General features: G+C 39.3%; 1 protein-coding gene across 2 annotated transcripts; it reads left to right on the plus strand.

The window, feature by feature from the left end:
* Positions 1–3,338: 3,338 nt before the first annotated feature.
* LOC112622987 (zinc finger protein with KRAB and SCAN domains 8) lies at positions 3,339–21,991 on the plus strand. 2 transcript variants are annotated; one of them, XM_025383101.1, is made up of 6 exons: positions 3,339–3,504; positions 9,924–10,432; positions 11,104–11,245; positions 14,348–14,439; positions 14,762–14,885; positions 15,567–21,991. In XM_025383101.1, the coding sequence occupies exons 2-6, from the start codon at positions 10,016–10,018 to the stop codon at positions 16,526–16,528; spliced, it is 1,737 nt and encodes a 578-aa protein (XP_025238886.1). In that variant the 5' UTR covers positions 3,339–3,504; positions 9,924–10,015; the 3' UTR covers positions 16,529–21,991. The 2 variants fall into 2 exon arrangements, with proteins under 2 accessions (XP_025238886.1, XP_025238887.1); XM_025383102.1 differs by having other exon boundaries at positions 3,385–3,504; positions 9,924–10,446.
* The last annotated feature ends 110 nt before the right edge of the window (positions 21,992–22,101 follow it).

A 22,101-nucleotide genomic window follows, 5' to 3' on the forward strand; every position in this document is an offset into this window, starting at 1 on the left:
TGCTATTGAGGAATACCTTTCAACCGTTAAAATGATAAATGATCAGTGACAAAAGGAGTGTCAGAACAATATATATTCCATTTTTGTTGAAAAATTTTGTGTATATAGATATAATTTGTGGGGTATTTGTACAGGAAAAGGATGCACTCCAGACTTAACAGTGATTACCCCATGTCGAAAATTGTGAAACTTTTACCCTACTTTGCAAGCTAACAATTTAACTTGCCACAGTTTTATGGATACTAACAGAAGACCCTGGACTCCTGCGTCAGAGACATAAGACTTTATTACTTAATAACACAGGCAACATAAGCTTTATATTCCCTTGTTCCCAAAGCTTATGTTCCCAAAGCCCACAGAGTGGCCTAAGCTTGGCATTCCTCTGCTAGGATGGAACAGTGGGTTTGCAACCTAACAGAGGAATGCCAAGCGTAGGAAGCCCATCCTTTGCTTAGCCTTGCCCCAGAATGAGCCATTATCTTTATCCTGGTCAGGAAACAACTGTGCTCTAAAAGGAGATACAAATATCCTTGAAAAGCTAACCTGAAAGAAAAATCTACCATAAGACTAGGAGTAATTTGAGAGACCATTAAAGAATTATCTCCCAACATTCTAGGTAAATACCATTTGAGGGTAGAGATACCAGCTTTTAATAATTTGGTATAATATATCATGTTTCATTTATTTTTAAAAATACAAAAAATAAAAGGCAAACAGAGAAGTTTAAATTTTACTTAGAGATAAGGAACCACTCAGGGTTAGTGATTGGAAGAATGATAATGATATTTAAGGACCACGTCTTGGATAGTTAGGAAGACTATCTCAAGGCTGTTGCAGTCACATAGATATGAATTAATTAGAACTGAGGATGGTGGTTACATTAATGGAGAAAAGTAACATTTCAAAGGAGAAATCTGGTGCCGATAATTTCTCCTTTATTTCCATATTTCATTGAGTAAGCTAAGGAAGCCTCTCAAACCTGGATAACTTAGAAATTGGTGATATTATCAACCATTCTAATGGATATGTGGTGGTAACTCATTGTGGTTTTAACTTTGCATTTCCCTGATGAATAATTATTACTTTTTAGTGTGCATACTGGCCATTCTTTTATCTTTTGTACACAAAGTGTTCAAATATTTTGCCTATTTGTGTTGAATTATCTTATTCATTTAATTGTGAGAGTTCTTTATATATTCTGGATAGTTCTTTGTCAGATAGATGTATTACAAATATTTTCCAGTGTATAGCTTTTTCTTCACTTTCTTAATGGTGCTTTTTTTGAGAAGATTTAAATTCTCATGAGAATTTAAATTTAAAATTTTGAAGTCAAATTTATCAATTTTATCTGTTATAATCGGTGTCTGTGTGTCCAGTTTGAGAAAACTGCCTATAGCATGATGCTATTTTACTTCCTGTGTGTACACAATTTTATACATAGTATGTGCAGTCATAGTTGTGTGCACATTGAATTTGTACAACTATGTATGTGCACAACTTCAGACTTAAAAATTATTTGTTTGTTTATTTAAGATGAGACAGGGTCTTGCTCCACTGATCAGGCTGGAGTGCAATGGCAGGATCTCAGCTCACTGCAGCCTCTGCCTCCCAGGCTCATGTGATTCTCCTGCCCCAGCCTCTGGAGTAGCTGTGACTACAGGAGCCCACCACCATGCCCGGCTAATTTTTGTATTTTTTGCCAAGATGGGGTTTTGCCATGTTGGCCAGGCTGGTCTCAAACTCCTGAGCTCAGGTGATCCTCCCGCAGCTTCCCAAAGTGCTGGGATTACAGTCATGAGCCACCTTGCTCAGTCAAAAAAGTTATTTTTTAAATGTAAAAAAAGAAACAAAGTAGAGTTCTAATCTGTCACCAGTTACTTCCAGTTACCATCCCAGTTGGAAAGCAACAGCTGTGAAATAAAAAGCAAAAATAAGTGCTTTGAAGGAGTCCAGAAGCACTGTAGCTTCCTAGTGTTTACTATTATTTACTTGTTTTCATGTGATAATTAGATGACAAAACCCTTAAATCAAAACAACTTTGTCAGTACACAAAATTTGGGGAGTTAGTAATTGGGAAGGGATAGAAACGGTGGTGGTAGCTACCAGCAGGAGCAGATAAAGAGGGAAATTAAGGTGAAAATTGGAGGAGCCCTGAGAACTCAATAAATAGGTGGTTGGGAAAGGCGCTGAAGGAAATAAATACATGAGACCTAAACAACAAAAATTAACGCTTGCCACAACCTCCACCCCTGAAATCCTATTAGTCTCAAAAGTTAAAAGGCTGTAATGCAACAGGTCTGTTCATTACATAGGGCCAGGGCGGTGGCTCATGCCTGTAATCCCAGGACTTTGGGAGACTGAGGCAGGAGGATCACTTGAGCCCAGGAGTTCGAAACCAGCCTGGGCAACATAGTGAGACCCCCCCCCACCCCGTTTCTACAAGAAAAAATTTTTTAAAGCTGAGGTTGGTGCACACCTGTAGTCCCAGCTACTTGGGGGACTTAGGTGGGAAGATTGCTTGAGCCCAGAAGGTTGAGGCTGCCGTGAGCTATGATCACACCACCACACTCTGCAATAGCGCCCCGTCTCAAAAAAAAAAGACTAGCAAAAAAAGAATGAACATAGATTTGTTCCCCAAATTTTGTGGTATTAAAACTAGGGTTTACTCCCCAAGCTTACATCATAGGTTTAGCATTAAAACAGCTAAGCAGCAAAGCAGATGTTGTAAGCAATTGAAATTCATTAACATAGGAAAGAGTGGGAAATATGTAAAGATCCAAAAAGAATATATATTTAATTACGATTTTTTGAATACTTAATAAAGTATGCGATTCCTAAGTGCCATGCCATAGGGATTTCACAAAACTATGAACTGTGATTAGCAGGAATTTTTCATGAAGTTTGTACTCTATGTGGGAGGACTGGATATATTTATGAATATATTTATGAACAGTAAAGTACAGGGTATGTAACGGGGCCAAACGCGAGTCCAGTTGGAATCCTGAGGAACCATGAAGTGCTCCCTCCTCCAACACTTTCCTAGCCTCCTTACACAGCTCCAGCCTCCCTACGTCGGATATCTACCCCCAGGGGGCCGTTACTATTGTCAGCGAACGCGCGGAGCTGCACGAGCACACAAGGCAGAGGGGACACCAAGGTCCGTTATTCCCCAGCACGTTCACTGCCCCAGCGACGGGGAAGCCTGAGGCACGCAGATGAACCCGAGGCACAGCACACAGCAGGTGAGGGGCGTGGTACTCCTGTACCCGCAGTCGGCAGACCATAGAGCTTTTAGACCTCCAGGACTCCTAGAGAGCTTCCGGAAGTGCCTTTGGGGCAAGATGCGTGCTGGACGGTGTTGTGCCTCCGCAGATTTGGAAGTTAGTGGCCGGAGGGCCCTGGTCGGAGTACAGTTTTTATCCCCTTTACTTCCTGACCTTTCTCCGGGTGTGTTTATCCGTTGCAGCGTACCTTCCCCCCGCCGGGGCGCCTCTGCAACTCACAGTGAGTACAGTCGGGCTCTGGGTCGGAGAAAAGTGGGTGCTTTGTGGCTGGTCCAGGCCGCAGCTGAGAACTGGCGTGAGGGGTCCGCAGAGGGGCCTGTGCGGTGGTCGTCGCCGCGGACCGATTCCGACGCCTTAGTTGCTGGTACAGGCAGAGTACGTCCCCACGCATTGCCCTCGAACTTTTTGCGAGGGAACCTTTTATGAAGCTTTCTTCATAGATAATCGTTTTGTGGTATGATTTTGTAGTCGATCGTGTTTATCTTAAAATGGGGAACTGACCCCCCCATGTTATTTTTTATCCAATTATTTCCAGAGTCTGAATTGTTTTCAGATAGCGCTATTTTGCGTTTCGGTCACAACAAAATTCTCAGTTTTTAAAAAAGACATATTTTGCTTTTGGAAGCCCCAGTTTTCCATGCATACCCATTTTTGCTGTTACTCTGCTTTCTTTAGTGTTTTCAGAAACTGGTGGTGTGTTGACTAGATAATTGTACGAAAGTTTGTTTTGTTTTTTTTTTAATTTCAGGGTAATTCAGAATTCAGCGTTATCAGAATGCCTATTTCATTTGTTAAAGCAAACTGAAGTTAGCCAACGAGGAACTCTGGGAGGTCCCCATTTCCAAAACTCTGGTTAGTCATGAATAATTTTTGTCAGGCTACTTTGACTGCCACCACCACCTTTAAAAACATATTTCTGTTGTTTGTTAGTTCCGTTGAGTATATTTACGAACAGTCATTGTTTTAGCAAATACATACATGTTTTGAATTTCTGTTGTGGTTAAATGTAAAATGTGATGTTAATTAAAACTTTCAGCTAATGCAATTTGAGATAACAAAGCATAGTATTTGCTTCACCTACTTTTTCTTGGATTTTAAATCCTGGAAAATGTCTTTTTTGTTTTGTTTTCAGTTCCCAAACATTTCTCAAATTAAGACTTAGTCTGAAGGAAGAATACATTCCTTCTACAACTATTGAAAAAATAATGCTGTTAAAATTGAGTTGTGCCTTCAGTATCTCACAGGATTACAGCATTTAAAATTCAGAGGAAGCTTTAAAGATGGCATATTAAACTCATGTAAACTTGACTAGGTGTTATTTAAGGAGACTGTAAAAATCAGTCTGTATCCACACAGTGCTCACCAACTTAATACAGACATGTACGCACAAAACTGAGAGGAAAGTACATAGTGGAGTAATTTTGCACTCAGTTATTTATAGGTTGTAATTCTCAAAAACTAGCTGATTAGAGAGGGAAGAGACTTAAAAATATGGAAAATTAGCCACTAAATAGAATAATCAAGATGGGCAATGGGCAAGACCTGTTGGCCGATTTGGTATAAAAAATGAACAAACCTGGTAATTAGCTGGTTTTCATCAGTATTACTATTGAGACTTTTTAATACCACATCAACAATATAAAGTTCTTGAATGCTGCACACTTCACATTAAAATATTTTATAGCCTCCTGTACTGGTAAGAAGTGGGATTGCATCTGTGAATAGACACTGCACTCAAGCCTGAGCAACATAGTGAGACCCTGTCCCTAAATAATAATAATGATAATAATAATAAATATTTTATAACCATTATGGATGAGGATTGTTCAGTAACAGATGGCCAGTTGTTCAGTAGTTAAAAATGAACTTCGGCTTTAAGGAAATTTACAAGAAAACATGGTAAGACTATCACTATATAACATCACATTCTAAACAGTTAGAATTTATGTCCCATGTAATGACCTTTAAGTTTTTTAACATTAAACCACAAGAAGCTATTTTAAGATAATTCAAGTTTGTTTTGATTTGAAAAATTAAATTATTTTAAAATGAGCTAAGATCATTTTAAAATAAATTATCTTAAAATTATAGATAATTTATTCAAACAAAAACAAATAGGTAATTTGTTCAAACCAAATTGATTACCCTTTCTCAAAAAAATCTCAGCATCTTCCTCAAATTCTCTCTTCCCCCAAATCTCACTATTCTAGCAAATTCCTCCACTTTCCTGTAAAATCGTAATCAGTGAACTATACCCCTGATGTTAATTGATATATTTAACCATATCTTTTGCTCCTTGGTTCTTCTAATCTGTAGTTTACTCTCCACCCTGTTGTTCCTGGCCTTGTCTAACTTTAAAAATAATTTTCAAATTCGCTTCCTTTTCTGTACATACTCTCTATGGAGGATTTGTTTGTTTGTTTGTTTTTAACCTTTCTGTCATTCTTAGATGGCCTTTGAGTCTGTGAACCCTGCTAAAATTGAATGTACAATTTTGTATCTGTGGACATTTTGCTGGAAAGAAGTTCTGTGTTTTCTTTAGGTTGAAGAGTCTATAAACCAACCCCCACCCCCACCCCCACCCCCCGCCGCAACTCCAGAAACTAGAAAGATAAGCGCTGCCTTGATGATCTGTATGGGGAACTATATGTACAGTAATCTGATTTTTTTTCCTAAGTACCTGTCTCTTCTTTGTGGACTATAGGTCTCTGGTTTTATCTTGATGTTAGCATCTTATGACAACTGGTTTTGGGTATGCTACCTTTACTTACATTCTTCTTCATTCTCTACAGTGTTTCCTGAAATACAAAGATAATGATCACCTCTGTCAATAAACATTTGCAGTAAGGCTATGACCCATTCTCACAATGTGATAAGTCCTAAATTTGGACCATGTAAAAAATGCTTTGGTAGGAATGACAAATGGCAGGGGGATGACAGAGAAGAACTCATGAAAAAGGTAATAGATAAATTATAGTTAAGAGTTGAATGGTTTTAGGCCGGGCACAGTGGCTCACACCTGTAATCCCAGCACTTTGGGAGGCTGAGGTGGGCTGATCACGAGGTCAGGAGATCAAGACCATCCTGGCTAACACGGTGAAACCCCATCTCTACTAAAAATACAAAAAAATTATCCAGGCATGGTGGCAGGAGCCTGTAGTCCCAACTACTTGGGAGGCTGAGGCAGGAGAATGGCGTGAACACGGGAGTTAGAGCTTGCAGTGAGCCGAGATTGTGCCACTGCACTCCAGGCTGGGCGACAGAGTGAGACTCTGTCTCAAAAAAAAAAAAAAAAAAGTTGAATGGTTTTAGCTAGACCAAGATTTATCAACCTTGGCGTTGACACTTTGGGCCAAATAATTCTTTGTGGTGGGGGCTATGTTGAGCGTTGTAGGATCCCTGGCCTCTATGTATGAGATAATAGTAGCACCCCTTCCCCCCAAGTTGTGACAACAAAAATATTTACAGATATTACCAAAGGTCCCTGGGATGGGGGTAAGGACAATATTGCCATCAGTTTTGAACCACTGAGCAAGAGTAAAGAACTCTGTAGTAGAATGGAAGTATGAGAAAGCCACAGCCCAAAAAGGCTTTATGTGAGTTTAAAGTAGATAAAGCCAGCCAGGTTTACATTCATAAAGGGCCTTGCATACCATGCTAAATAATTTGGTTCCTATTGAAATATTTTCAGAAAGTGAGTCATACTACATATTTTTAAAAAATCTCTCTGGCAGTATAGGGCTACTGTAAAAAAAAAAAAAGTATCATAAACCTGGTAGTTTAATACAATAGACACTTACTGTCTCATAGTTAGGGAGGCTAGATGTCCAAAATCAGGGTGTCGCCAGAGCCATGCTCTTCTAGCTTCTTGTCATTGACAAGCTTTGGCTTGCGCTGTATAACTCCATGTCTGCTTCTGTAGTCACTTAGCTGTCATTCATCTGTGTGTCTGTGTCTTCACATGACCTTCTCCTTTCTGAGAGTCTCTCTGTGTCTTTTCTCCTTTTAAAAGTGTGCCAGTTGTATTGGCTTCCATTCCAGTATAACTTCATCTTAAGTTGATTACATCTGCAAAGCCCCTGTTTCCAAATAAGGTCACATCAACAGGTACTAGAGGTTAGGAAATCAACATATCTTTTTGGGGGACACATTTCAACCCACAGTAGGCAATACTGTAGAACATGAATGGGAAAAAAGCATAACCAAAGTTACCATTGCAATTCTAGGCAAGAGATGATGTCTATACCAAAGATGGAAACCATAGACATATTTCACAAAGAAATAAGATCATGAAATTGAACTTTTTTTGGACGTCAGGTCTTGTTTTTAAACCTCACTCTTACAAGAAATATAAACATGTTCTGTGTTTGCTATTGTAAATACAGCTAATGTTCTTCGAGTCTATCAATAAGATAAAGATATAGACCTTTGCCTCTGGGGAAAATACAATTAAGTTACGAAGTCAGAATTCCTTTAGAACTAATAAATATACAGTTATTGGGAAAGTCACATTAAAACAATACACATTTAAGTAACAGAGGTATAGAATGAGAGGAAAATAATTTAGAATTGGAGACACCAGGAAAGGATTTTAAAGGCAACAGTATTTTATCTTGTCCTTTAAGAAGGTAGTGTCAGTACTGATGAAAGAAGTCAAAGAAGACTTCAACAGAGTGACATATTGTATTCATGGAATGGAAAACTCAGTATTGTTGAGCTATCAATTGTCCCTAAAGTGAGCTATGGATTCAGTACAAATCCAATTCAAGAATTTTTGTAGAAATTAATACACCGATTCTAAAATGTGTATCAAATGACAACAGAACTAGAAAAGTGAAAATAATTTTGAAAATGAACAACAAAGTTGCAAGACTCACACCTACTTGGTTTCAAGATTTTAAAAGTCACACAATCAAGACTATTCTGTATTGGTGAAAGAATAGATGGTCAAATAACAAAATAGAGATTCCAGAAATAGACCCTTATATATACATACATATAGTGAGCTGATATTTGACAAATACACAAAGACAGTTGAGTACGTAAAGGAGAATCCTTAAAATGAACCTCCATCCATACCTCAAATTTTATACAAAAATTAACTCAAAATGGATCATAGGCCTAAATGTGAAACCTAAAATTATAAAACTTTTAGTAAAAAACAGGAGAAAATATTTGTGACCTTGGATTAAGCAAAGATTTCTTAGATATGACACAAAAAGCACAGTCACTAAAAAAAATGAACTTTTTTTCTTCAAAAGACCCTGTGAAAAGAATGAAAAAGAGTGAATACTTGCAAATTACATATCTCATAAAGGACTTGTGTCCAGAGTATATAAGGAACGCTTAAAACCTAATTTTAAAATAACTAAATTTAAAAATAGGTAAAAGTTTTGAACAAATACTTCACTAAAGAAGATATACAGATGTTAAGTAAGCATAGAAAAAGATGCTCAACATTATTGGTAGAGAAATGCATACTAAAATCATACGAGATGTTAAAACCATAATGAGTTGCCACCACACATACACCTGTTAGAATATCTAAAATTAAAAGCAAAAACAATATCAAGTGCTGGTCAAATTGGTGAGCAACTGCAGTTCTCATATACAGGTAGTGGAATGCAAAGTGCTTTGGAAAACAGTTTCGCAGTTTCTTATAAAGTTATACATATATGTGTTTTATGACACAGCAAGTTTACCTCTGAATATTTGCCCATATAAAATGAAAACTACACTCACACCAGAACTCATGCAGATGTTCATAGTGGCTTTATTCAGTGATAACAAAACAACTCAGATATTGCTCAACTGGGAAGTGGATAAACATTTAAACATTCATCCACGTAAGGAACAAACTGCTGATGCATCATTGATTAAAAACAAATGTATTATGCTATGTAAAAGATGCCAGACTCAAAAGGCTACATACCATATGATTTTATGTGAGATTCCCACTCCAGAATCTCACATCAATAAAATCATATGGTATGTAGCCTTTTGAGTGTAGGAGTAGACTTTTGGATTGTAGGTGTCAATAGGGCATCCTGGTTCCTTGGAGTGCTCTATAGAGAGTTTTTGAGTTGGAGGTCACATTCATAGTAGAGGAAATTAACCTTGAGATAGGAGGAAAGATGGGGGGCACAGGTAGGATAAGGAATGTTGGGTGGAGAAGAGCAAAGTGTTAGGAAAGTTTTTGACAATACCTTGAATTAGATTATATGGAAATTAGTCTCATCTGTTACAAGTAAGGGAAAGGTTGAGAGCTGAAGTGTGTAGAACCAGGTTAGTACAGCTGGTGTAACAAAGGCTAAAAGCAGCCCTGAAGGCTAGCTGAGATTGAACACAGAATTTCAACTAGACCCAGTCTACATAGTTTCCTGACTTTGCTTAGCCATGTTCCACATCCCCAAACATGGTGATGAAAGCAGAAGGAAGGGGTTTTTCTATGGATGGGTTTGGCGTGACTGGCATGGCAGAAAGTTAGGGAAGTAAGAAGTTATTTCTGGAACAGTGGGGAGGATCATTTAGTTGGCTGAACCGTGAAGTCCATGTCATGATAAGGAACTTGTTAAGATACCATAGTAAGTTACAGTGACTTTTGACTTGCCTTAACACTATCATATTTTCTTCATGAAGAAGTACCCTTAGAAAGAGGCCCTCAGAAGAGTCTTCTCTTAAGAAGATAAAGAAGATAGTGGAAACAAACCTACTGAACTTTTCAGGCTCTAATGGCTGAAGAATCAAGAAAGCCATCAGCCCCATCCCCACCAGACCAGACTCCTGAAGAGGATCTTGTAATCGTCAAGGTAGAGGAGGATCATGGTTGGGACCAGGAATCTAGTCTGCATGAGAATAACCCTCCTGGCCAAGAACTGTTCCGCCTGCGCTTCAGGCAGTTATGCTACCAGGAGACACTAGGACCCCGAGAAGCTCTGATCCAACTACGGGCACTTTGCCATCAGTGGCTGAGGCCAGATTTGAACACCAAGGAGCAGATCCTGGAGCTGCTGGTGCTGGAGCAGTTCTTGACCATCCTACCTGAGGAGCTCCAGACTCTGGTTAAGGAACATCAGCTAGAGAACGGAGAGGAGGTGGTGACCCTATTAGAGGATTTGGAAAGGCAGATTGATATACTAGGACGACCAGTAAGTAGAAGGAGGTGTGCATGCTGTGACTGTGGGAGTCCTGGAAGCTTGGTAGAGGGACATAGGCATCACAGTGGGAGAGCAGATGCTTAGCATCAGTTTCTGTTGGATAAAGATGAAAATAGTTTTAGTGTAGTTATGACTCGTACTTGTAGAGTTCTTTTTATGTTTGTAAAGGATATAAATCCTTTTTTTTTTTTTTTTTTTGTCATAATGTCCCTACAACTGTGTTGTTCTTATTTGCCAGATGGGAACTTAATGTATAGGAAGCTTAAGTTACTTTTTCAGGGACACCCAAATAATTAAAGGTAAATTTGAGACCAGAAATCAGGCTTTCTAGTTCCTTATTAAAAGATTTTTCTACTGCATAGCACTGCTTTAAGTTTGTTATTTTCCTCCTTCTTCTGCCTTAGGAGCACAAAATACTGGTGTTCTGTGTAGCAGGGAAGGCATCCGCAGAAAGCTTTTCCTTTAGTACTAAACAAAAATGATGCCTTTCCTTCTGTGCTCATCTACATATTGGTGTTCCTTACTGTCCCTAAGGAGTAAGGGAGAGTCCGCTGCTTCCTTCCCCAAGTATATATCCCTATAGATGTGTTCTTGGTCCTCTTTCATTGTTCATTACATTTCGCAAAGGAATTTCTTATTATTCAACTGTTTGTTGTTTCCAGGTCTCAGCTCGTGTACATGGACATAGGGTACTCTGGGAGGAGGTAGTACATTCAGAATCTGCACCAGAGCCTCCAAATACTCAGCTCCAATCTGAAGCAACCCAGCATAAATCTCCAGTGCCCCAAGGGTCACAAGAGAGAGGTGAGTAGCCAGATTTCATTGATAATAAGGAGAGGAAGTAGAAATAAAAGTCCATTTGGGGTCGGTGTGGTGGCTCACGCCTGTAATCCCAGCATTTTGGGAGGCCGAGGTGGGCGGATCACGAGGTCAGGAGATCGAGACCATCCTGGCTAACATGGTGAAACCCCATCTCTACTAAAAAAAAAAATACAAAAAATTAGCGGGCACCTGTAGTCTCAGCTACTCAGGAGGCTGAGGCAGGAGAATGGCATGAACCCGGGAGGCAGAGCTTGCAGTGAGCCAAGATCATGCCACTGCATTCCAGCCTGTGCAACAGAGCGAGACTCCATCTCAAAAAAAAAAAAAAAAAAAAAAAAGTCCATTTGGGATACCTATCTCGTTCCTGAAGACCCAGGAACTAAAATCCTGTTTACAGACCAGTCCCAATGTCTGTGTTTAAATGTTTAGGCTTTAAATATAGATTATTCATTCTAGTGGTAAACTCATGGACAAATTAAATAATTTGGCTATTTTTTATGTAGTTGCGTATTTCTGTTACCCCAGTACATTTACAACACAGGTGTTTTTGGGGTTATGCTGGTAGTGTCATGCCACTTCATTTGGAAATATTCAGTATGTATTTCCTCAGACAAGAGCATTTCTTAGGTAACTTAAATAAATACATTCCTAAATTTATCACAATTAAGAAATGTAGTATTGCTACAATACCAACCTAGGCCACAGTTCATATTTTACCAGTTGCCCCAATTATGTCCTTTCTGGTTCAGAGTCTAGTCCGGATTCACACTTTGCAGTTAATTGTCATGGCTTTTTAGTCTCCTTTAATTTGGAACAGTTCCTCAACCTTTCTTTTTTTTGAACAGTACAGGTGTGTTATTTTGTAGAATGGCTGCAATTTGGATTTGCATGATGTTTGATCATGTTTACATTGAGGTCATATATACTTGGCAGGAACACCTCACCCTGCCAAGGATACAGGACCTAAATCTTAACAAGAGATGTTGTACTCCTTCTTAAGGGTACAACAGGAATTTGTCCTATTATTGGTGGTGTTATCTTTGATGACTTGGTTAAAGTTATTCTTGTATAGTTACTATTTTTCCCTTTGTAACTAATAAGTAATTTGTAACTAATAAGTAATAAATAATTTGTGGAAGATACTCTTGAGTGTATTTAAATATCTTAGTCCTCATTAAACTTTTCTTGTTAAAACACTAGTTTTAGTGTTCATTGGTGCTTCTTTTTTTTTTTTTTTTTTTTTGAGAAGGAGTCTGGCTGTGTCGCCCGGGCTGGAGTGCAGTGGCCGGATCTCAGCTCACTGCAAGCTCCGCCTTTCGGGTTTTTACACCATTCTCCTGCCTCAGCCTCCTGAGTAGCTGGGATTACAGGCGCCCGCCACCTCACCCGGCTAGTTTTTTGTATTTTTTAGTAGAGACGAGGTTTCTTTTTTTTTTTTTTTTTTTTTTTTGGTGAGACGGAGTCTTGCTCTGTCCCCCAGGCTGGAGTGCAGTGGTGCGATCTCAGCTCACTGCAAGCTCCGCCTCCTGGGTTTACGCCATTCTCCTGCCTCAGCCTCCCGAGTAGCTGGGACTACAGGCGCCCGCCACCTCGCCCGGCTACTTTTTTGTGTTTTTAGTAGAGACGGGGTTTCACCGTGTTAGCCAGGATGGTCTCGATCTCCTGACCTTGTGATCCGCCCGCCTCGGCCTCCCAAAGTGCTGGGATTACAGGCTTGAGCCACCGCGCCCGGCCGAGACGAGGTTTCACCGTGTTAGCCAGGATGGTCTCGATCTCCTGACCTCGTGATCCGCCCGTCTCGGCCTCCCAAAGTGCTGGGATTACAGGCTTGAGCCACCACGCCCGGCCTCATTGGTGCTTCTTAACTGACTTAGTGATTACTGAAATAGTTATGAAGTAGTGGTTTTCTAACTGTGTCATTTCTTCTACATTTCTTTATTGTAAAGGAGAGTGTTCCCTTGTCCCAATTTTATTATTTTTTCTTTATCAATATGGACTCATAAATTCCTATTTATTCCATAAATATTCTGTTACTGTCTTTATTTTGTTTTTGTTTTGTCTTTGAGACAGAGTCTCACTGTCATCCAGGATGGAGTGCAGTGGCTCACTGTGATCACAGTGATCTCAGCTCACTGGACCCTCTGCCTCCTGGGTTCCAGCGATTCATATGCCTCAGCCTCCCCAGTAGCTGGGATTACAGGCACATGCCACCATGCCTGGCTAATTTTTGTAGAGATGAGGTTTCACTATATTGGCCAGGCTGGTCTCGAATTCCTAGCCTCAAGCGATCTGCCCACTTCAGCCTCCCAAAGTGCTGGGATTACAGGCATGAGCCACTGTGCTCGGCCAGTGTCTTTATTTTGCTAAATCATTTCAGATTTGGCCACAGAAGGCCTCTTCAGTCTGGCTCTTGTATCCTCTTGACATTTTCCCATCGTTTTTTGAGAATTTTTTTTACTTTATTGCAGAATGAGATGTTCCAATCTCATCTTCCCCTGCATTTCATATTTTTTCATTTATGCGATTTAGTTTATAAATATGACTTTTTAATATTTCTAAAGAAGCATTAAAACACTCTTAATAATTCTTGTCTAAAGTCCTAAAGCTTGTTGCCTGAGATACAGTAGTCTATATTTTAATAGTAAGTTGTTTGATATCTATAGAAAGCAAATACTGGAAGCCATAGTAGACATTTCAGAAAGATAATGAATTAATAGAGATTGATTGATTCTGATACTTGGTTTGCCAAGAGAACAGGACCTAAGGAAATACTGTGTACAAGCACAAAGATAGAAGTAGTTTTGATGGTAGAGAAGAAATTGAAAAGTGATTCCTGTTAGGAAACCAGTATACTTTCTATTTTTGAGTGTAACTTCAGTCTGACTTCAGGGACATTGGGGTGCATATGTTTTGTGGGGCAACCATAGATATGGGCCCAGAATCCAAGATATCAGCACTTCATGTGCAAAATCTTTGGCATACGTGTATATCTGCTGAAATACAAATAATTTGGAATTGGTGACTGCCGACTCCCACAACCACAGGACAGGACTGGTCTCATTCATAGCTCCTTTCTCCTCTCAGCCATGTCTACTTCCCAGAGTCCTACTCCTTCCCAGAAAGGAAGTTCTGGAGACCAGGAAATGACAGCTACACTTCTCACAGCAGGGTTCCAGGTGAGTTGTGCTCCTTCTCACTGAAACCCCATAGCTGTGCTTGTCAGTGTTTGTGGCATCTGCCCTATATCTAGACTGTCTAGTTTGTAGCAGTACCTACCCAAAAACTTATCCCAAAAATTCTTTTGCCTAGGGACAGATCGATCCTAAATTTCCCCCAATTGATCTCATGCATTTTCCTCTTCTTCCTGGCTATTCATATCCCTTTACATAGTACATTTCCAAGTTGTAATCTTCTCCCAATACTGGTGGATCTCCCAAGCTCTAGGTTTGAGCTGTGGAAGAATCACAGTCCCCAAATGGGTATCTTGTTTTGTTTCAGACTTTGGAGAAGATTGAAGACATGGCCGTGTCCCTTATTCGAGAGGAGTGGCTTCTTGATCCATCACAGAAGGATCTGAGTAGAGATAACAGGCCAGAAAATTTCAGAAACGTGTTCTCCCTGGGTAAGGAGAACTGTGGTGATTATTGTCATTTTAGATTTTTTGTTTGTTTGTTGTTTATGTATATAGTAGCTACAGCCTTTCTGAAAGACATAGTTGAGTTTAAGCTCAGGATCCAACGGAGGGATATAATGTTTAGACTTCTTGAAATCTTACATGAAACTTCTGTTCTCCTGTCCAGAACTTCCTTATATTTTGTACTAGGGTACTGGCATGTTTGCCAGTTGGAAATTGACATCTCACAGGTGCTGTCTGAGTTCATACATTTCTTCTCCAAGTTGTCATGGGATTCCTACATAGATTTTTCTCACATAAATTAATTGTATCTCCTCCCTTTTGATGACTGTTTGGGGTGTTTTCCCATTTCTGTCCTGCTCATTAGTTTTTTTAGTAGTTTCATATTCCTCTCACTCCCCAGCTTTCATCTTACCTCAGTTGATCCTTTCCTGACTTTAGTTCCCCTTCCAGTTACCTTTTTTTTTTTTAATGGTACCTCTTTCCCAGTTGACTAGCTCATATTAAGCAAGGTCACTATTAAGAAGCTGTTTTGGAGACAGAAGTTTTGTGTTTACTTATAGCTGTTCATGTGTACTTTCCTTTTTCCCTATCTTCAGTTCCTTTCTCCTACCATAAAGAATAGGATGTGACATTGGCTTAATGTTTATTTATTACATTTTTATTCAGGTGGTGAGACCAGGAATGAGAACAGGGAATTAGCATCAAAACAGGTAATATCTACTGGAATCCAACCACATGGAGAGACAGCTGCAAAATGCAACGGGGATATTATCAGGGGTCTTGAGCATGGAGAAGCCCGAGACCTTCTGGGCAGATTAGAGAGGCAGCGGGGAAATCCCACACAAGAGAGACGACATAAATGTGATGAATGTGGGAAAAGCTTTGCTCAGAGCTCAGGCCTTGTTCGCCACTGGAGAATCCACACTGGGGAGAAACCCTATCAGTGTAATGTGTGTGGTAAAGCCTTCAGTTACAGGTCAGCCCTTCTTTCACATCAGGATATCCACAACAAAGTAAAACGCTATCACTGTAAGGAGTGTGGTAAAGCCTTCAGTCAGAACACAGGCCTGATTCTGCACCAGAGAATCCACACTGGGGAGAAGCCATATCAGTGCAATCAGTGTGGGAAGGCTTTCAGTCAGAGTGCGGGCCTTATTCTGCACCAGAGAATCCACAGTGGGGAGAGACCCTATGAATGTAATGAGTGTGGGAAAGCTTTCAGTCATAGCTCACACCTCATTGGACATCAGAGAATCCACACGGGGGAGAAGCCCTATGAGTGTGATGAGTGTGGGAAAACCTTCAGGCGGAGCTCACATCTTATTGGTCATCAGAGGAGCCACACTGGGGAGAAACCCTACAAATGCAATGAGTGTGGGAGGGCCTTCAGTCAGAAGTCAGGCCTTATTGAACATCAGAGAATCCACACTGGAGAAAGACCCTATAAATGTAAAGAATGTGGGAAAGCTTTCAATGGGAACACTGGTCTCATTCAACACCTGAGAATTCACACAGGGGAGAAGCCCTACCAATGTAATGAGTGTGGGAAAGCCTTTATTCAGAGGTCGAGTCTCATTCGACATCAGAGAATCCACAGTGGTGAAAAATCTGAATCCATAGGCGTTTAGGAACAACTTCAGTTACAATTTGAACATTATTCAGCATTAGAGAAACCACACATCAGTGAGAGCTCTTTCAGTGTACTAAAAGGCAGAAAGGTCATCACAACTTTAGTGTCAGAATCTATAGTGGTGGCAAAATTAGGATAGCTCTTCAGTAATTTGGGCCCAGTGCCTTGGGGTTTGATTAGCTTGACTGTCTTTGAAAGTATCTGATGGAGCTCCTGACAAATGTATCCTTTAGAAATTTAAAATAGCATTAGAGCAAGTTGCTTGTCGTGGCTTGAGGTACTTAAGTTTGTCTTTTAGGTGAGTAGCTATAGATTTGAGAGAGGCTGCTACTCCTAGTTCCTCTGCTTCTTCCTATCTCATGTGATCCCTCTCTCCCATTTATTCCCTTGAAGGTGCCCTTGTATTCCTAATCTGATCTAAGAAGCTGCTTTAGAGTCACAAGTAGCTTCTGTGTGAAACTTATATTTGTATGTAGCTTTCTAGGAAAATTTTACAGACACTTAATGTATTTATGCTTAAGTGTGCATTTTTTTATTCTAATATTCCTTCTAGTCAGTGGAAATTTGTATTCCCATACAAACTCAGAATGCTATATTTTTAACAGCACTCCAGCATTTTTCTTCATGTATCACCTTCACTGACTCCATTGAATCATTAAGCATCTATATATATCCTTCACCACCCCCAGTCCCAGTACCTGTGTCAGCAAAGGAAGTGGACACATATAGTGATGGTTATGGGAGTAATACAGAGAAAGAGGTGAGTGGAGACTCAGCCCAGCTGCTCTTGATCTTGGATAGTTATACATTTTGCTGACTTCTGACTCTCCTTCTACCTCCCCACTGTACACTGTGGTACAAATAGTTTGCACTATGCTAGTTATGGCATCAGGTAGGAGAAGGAGACAAAGATGCTTTAGGAAGATAAAAACCTTACAAAGAATGTATACTCATCCTTTTTGGCCCATTACAGTACTGCTTTCTCAGGTTCTTATCAGCCTGTGCAAACTCCCTGACTAGATGGTCTGTCACTCCTATCACTACCTTGCACCCACCTCTTTAGATGGCCTTAGCACCTCACTCGTTATTCTCCATCTGTTTCTTGCCATTAGTTTATATGACTTTAATATCCACAGTGGTAATCTAATATCTTACCTCACAGTTTTTCATTCTTTTGAACTCTGGTGCACTTGATCTGTAATCCATGTCTGTAATCTACCAACAGAGATGTACTATTAAACTCGGTATCACCAGACACTATATTTCATCTTTGAGGCTTTCATTATACCAAGGAATACTATATAAAGTAATGAGACTGGTTTAAAGTAACATGCCAGAACTTACGCATCCAATGTGGGTTGTCACTTGTTATTCCCAAGTACTGTTATTCCAATAGTACTACTGTATTCTTCCAAATATTTGGAACATTCTTAGAATTCCCATTTAATAATCCATATGAGAAAACCCTCTATTACTCTTACACTTTAGTTTTACCATTTGAGTAGCCACTTATTTACCAGAGTTGGAATTAATTTTGGGCTTTCCAAAATTAACCTTCAAACTTAAAATTGATTACATTAAGCCTATTCAGAAAAAAAAAAAATAGGTTCTGATGAAAGCTTCATAATTTCACCCTGTGACTATCTTGAAAAGAAATAACACTTAATCATATTATTTTATGATTGATGGGTCAAAAATAGCAATCAAAATCTTATCTCATAGAGGACCACCTTTTGGATCACAAATTCTTTCCCTATAACATTCCTTCTCTGCCTCCCTATGGCCCACTTTGACTACTAACAACATCAGAATTATTTACATCAATTTCATTGAGCTATTGGTGAATGAAGGCACCCATCACTTGTCAAATTGGTTTCCAACAGTCTTTTTCATTATCCTTTATTTTATTCTCCCTTCTCTTGTTTCTTTTTTTGATTTATAAGTTACCATTCCTAATTTCTTTGTATTTGAAATTTTAAGAAACCAGAAACAACTAAATCTGGTCATATCTAGATCTTCGCTCTCTGTTTCAGTTGTGCCTTACCCTCTGTAAGATACTGATTCTTCCTGGGGCCAGTACTACCTTGTATGCAGGTATTACATATGATAGGTGCATTGTCAGAGGGAAAATACATGTGTGTGTACACATGTGTATGTATACACACACACACACCTGCCGTACACTTTAGAAGAACGCTTCTCTTCTATTCCAATAAAAAGCCCTTTTAGCAAAGCAACATAGTAACAAGATTGGGTGCATTCAGGGTGGTATGGCCATAGACCAGAGCAACATATTGAAATGTGTACATATGTACTAGCTAAAGTCTCTTTATGTGTCAGTATTCAGAGTAATGTGTAGCCAGATTACTTAAATCTCAGAATCACTAAGCATCTGGCATAAATTCGGAGAAAATAATGACTAGAAAAATCAGTGTTATATTCGGTGTGAGAAAAGACTGTGTCTTGAAAGAATTATCAAAGCTGATACAGCACATATATAGAATTAGCCAAACGGTATAAGACAATAGAAAAAGGCTGTGGATTCTTTGAGGACATTATAAATCATTCTTTGTCTCAAGTTCACACTCTTAGCATAGAATATTATTGACCAGGCTGTGTGTTATTTTGAGCTCTTAACTGTGAATGGCATTCATTAAGCTCCTTTATCCTATAGATTCTATCTTTATGTTACCTGAAATCAACGGTTCATCAGTACTTTTTCCTCCCATCCTAAGCTTCTCATTTTAGGAACTGACATGATAAGGTGGTTCTTTCATAACTCTAATGCCATCCAACATAGCCCTGGGAGAGGCATGTTAGGTTTCAAAGATTTTCTCCGTGGAGCAAGGTGCAGAGCTAGAATATGGTGGTTGATTCCCAAACAGAGCAGTTAACTTTACTGTTGGTTCTGAGTCTCCAGATAATAATAACCGACATTTATTGAGCACTTACTGTGTGCCCAACCCTGTTATGCCTTTCTCAGGCTCATAATAAGTGTATTAGTCTGTTCTCATGCTGCTAATAAAGAGACATACCTGAGACTGGGTAATTTATAAAGGAAAGAGGTTTAATGGACTCACAGTTGCATGGCTGGGGATGCCTCACACTCATGGTGGAAGGCAAGGAGGAGCAAATCATGTCTTATACATAGATGGCAGCAGGCAAAGAGAGAACTTGTGCACGGGAACTCCTCATTATAAAACAGTGTGATCTCATGAGACTTACTATCACAAGAACAGCACAGGAAAGTTCTGCCCCCATGATTCAATTATCTCCCACTTGGTCCCACCCACGACACGTGGGAATTGTGGGAGCTACAATGCAAGATGAGATTTGAATGGGGACACAGCCAAACCATATCAGTAGGTATTATTTTATCCCCCATTTTATAGATGAGGAAACGGAGGCTTAGAGAGTTGAGTGAGTTGACCAATATCACACAGCCAGTATGTGATAAAACTGATTCTGACCCACACAGTTTGATTCTAGACTAGAGCCTGTGCTTCTGACTACTGTGCTGTGCTGTGTATAATGTACATGGTAATCTAGTCAGCTGTTTAAAAATATGTAGCCCTTGTCATGAGAGGTACTGGGGAAGAGAATATGCAGTAGAGTGCAAATACATTAGAATTACTGGTAAATTGGTTGAAAATGCCCTTTGGGGTTATAGTTATATCATTTTTAAGTGCTGATGCTTTGTAGTACCATAAAACTAAATTGTGCAAACAAAACATAATTTAACAGAATAACTGGGAGGATAAACCAATAATAAATTCAAATATAATTTTTCTCTAAACTGCCAAAGGGAAAGTAGAATTGTGGAGGGAAATGAAATACCCATGTACCAGGCCAGGCAGATGGTCAGTTAGGATAACAATAGTAAGTTCATCTGCAGCATAAAATGTGAAATGCTTTCAACCTCATTGCCCATTTCTAACTACCATTCTATTTCTCCTCTGTTGTTCATGGTTTTTCAAACATGTCTTCCGCTTTTCAACCCCCCCTTTTTCTTTAATCTGTTCTTAAAACAACTTCTTGCTGGCTTTCATACTTAGCATTCCAGTGAAATGTTCGTAGACTCACCAGTGGACAAATAGTAAGGCCTTTTTTTTTTTTTTTAAATGTCCTTTTTGATCTAATTTATATTTTATATTGTTGAATTTTCCCTCCTTTGGCTTGTGGGAACCTTTTTCTCTAATATCTGGCTTTCTTTTTTTGACTGATCTTTCCACCCACTCCCCCTTCTCTTCTCCGCTGAGAATAATCTCCCGTCTATCTTTTATTCACTTTATTTTCTATACTCCTGTTTATCCATTTTGATTGTTTATACCTACTATTTGTATTCGAATGACTTCATTTTTCCCACCCTGTGGGTCAGTTTGTGACTTTCGGAATTTTCCACAGGTACCTGTACAACTTGATATTTGAAAACAGGATTCATCACCATATATCGCCAACCCCTGTTTTCTTTTTAAACAGGCCTCATTGCCTAATTCCTTTGCCCTGAAAAGTGTCACCACCTTTCATATTTTTACCCCAGCCTTGGAGTTATCTTTTTCTGCTCTCCATTCTCCATGTCCAAACACTTGCTGTCAGTCTAGTTTTTAATCAGTTTTCTCCTTGAGGCTTGATCTCCCATTTCTCACATCCCATTATAGCCTTTCTTGTAGATCTGAGGCCCAGATTACTGTAATTCTTTTTTTTCCAATTTCCTTGCTCCCAGGATCCCCATCTTGTATAAAGTTTCCAAGGTGGTCCTCTTCAAACTCCATTTTTACAATATTTGTATTGTAAAATTTTCATTTTCACTAAGTAACACCCAGTAGATAATTTTTCCAAGGCAATCCTCCTCAAACACCTGTTTTTTACAATATCTCTATTGTAAAATTTCATTTTCACTAAGTAACACCCAGTAGATAATTCCTATGGAGCAGTGGTGTTCCAAATTCTCCATTACCTCTATGCTTAATATTCATCAGCCTTCATTACTCTCTAGCATATTCACCTTGATTCAGCAGATTCAAACTTCCTACAGCCTTCTACTGATGTCTTACAAGCTCTTGCCTCTGTGCCTTTCTCATGCTATTCTTTTTGCTTAGATTGCTCTTTGGTCCCAGCTCATGTTCATCACTCCCTTCAAAGCTTATCTTTATATCTTCTGAGTTAGCTCTCCCTGATTGACATCACCTTATGTGGTGACCTCCCTCATTCTGTGCTGCCTCAGCACTTACCTTTGAGTTTATACTGTGGTCCATGTACTTATATGTTGCTTTGTAATTATTTTCTAGCACTCTGTGTTATAGTTTCATATTTGTATTTATTTCCAAAATTAAATTGTAAGCTCCTTGAGGGCAGGAATAATAACTTTTACATTTGTATCTCTGCACCCCCGAGTGCCTAGTATAGTGCTGAGCACATAGTAGGCGTTTAATAAATGCTTGTTGAAGTATTGTGTGGATTATTTGTGGTGTTATCTACAGAAATTTTTAAGCTGTTTTCAAGAATGTGTCTTACCACTTTGGGTGCTCAAAAATGTACAGACCTATTTTCATATGTTAGTATAGTATGTCA

Source organism: Theropithecus gelada, chromosome 4, assembly GCF_003255815.1.
Source record: "Theropithecus gelada isolate Dixy chromosome 4, Tgel_1.0, whole genome shotgun sequence".
Lineage (NCBI taxonomy): Eukaryota > Metazoa > Chordata > Mammalia > Primates > Cercopithecidae > Theropithecus > Theropithecus gelada.